At 49.3% G+C, this 810-nt stretch overlaps 1 protein-coding gene across 1 annotated transcript; it reads right to left on the bottom strand.

Moving 5' to 3' along the window:
* Positions 1-241: 241 nt before the first annotated feature.
* Positions 242-660, bottom strand: Pmar_PMAR022888 (hypothetical protein; the record flags this gene model as incomplete). The annotated part of the gene is made up of 3 exons (XM_002766613.1): positions 242-389; positions 448-524; positions 571-660. 3 exons carry the CDS (start codon positions 658-660, stop codon positions 242-244), a joined length of 315 nt encoding a protein of 104 aa, XP_002766659.1.
* Positions 661-810: the final 150 nt, after the last annotated feature.

Raw genomic sequence — 810 nt, 5'->3', positions numbered from 1 at the left:
CGGACACCGGCAAGCATCTGAGATACTTCTGATTGGTATATCCCATCGGTTGAAGCCTTGAAGCGACAGGACTCACCGACGGTATGGCTGATGTTCCCGCACACGGCTTATGAAAAAATCAGCGAAAAATCTGTTTGCCTCGACAGAAGTTCGAGAGTGGTCCACTGACAGCTTCGAGTTCCATTCGTAAGACGGTTTCTCTGGGTGAAACTGAGCGTCGTTAACGACCACATGAATGACATCACAAGATTGTTAACTTTAAAATCACCTGAACAGCCCATACCCCATCGAATTCGTTTCGACCCTCCACAACAGCGATGAACTCCCTGTCAACCTCAGTACTCGTGGACGTAGCCAAGACTTTGAAGTTCTTCTCGGCTTCGGGGAAACTAGCAGTGCATAGATGGAAAAAGGGCCGCGTTAGAACTATGATCCTCCACCACCCACCTTGAGAGTTGATCGACCCAAACACCCCAATCGTGATGATTGTACGTCATGTCCCCAGCGGAAGTAGCCTGTACGGCCTGATAGAAACACCCATCACACAACGCCTGATACAACAGTACTAACCTGGGCAGCACCTCTATCCTTCACTAACGCCGACTCCACACCGCTTCTCCAATTCAGTCGCAATGATACCTTTAACGAGCGATACAACATTACAGCTGAATCTTAGTGCTCACATCATCAGCACCAGGTGTGTGCTCCAAAATCGAGTCGTTGCCAGCGGCTGAGATGAGGGAGACATCCAGTCTCTCAAGATTGGTCAATTAGAGATAGCAGTGGGTATAAGACTCGTATCACGCGAGC

The sequence above is a fragment of the Perkinsus marinus genome (genome assembly GCF_000006405.1).
Source record: "Perkinsus marinus ATCC 50983 genomic scaffold scf_1104296972360, whole genome shotgun sequence".
NCBI lineage: Eukaryota > Perkinsozoa > Perkinsida > Perkinsidae > Perkinsus > Perkinsus marinus.
Note: the sequence above shows the minus strand (reverse complement) of the source record. Positions and strands in the feature narration are given on the sequence as shown.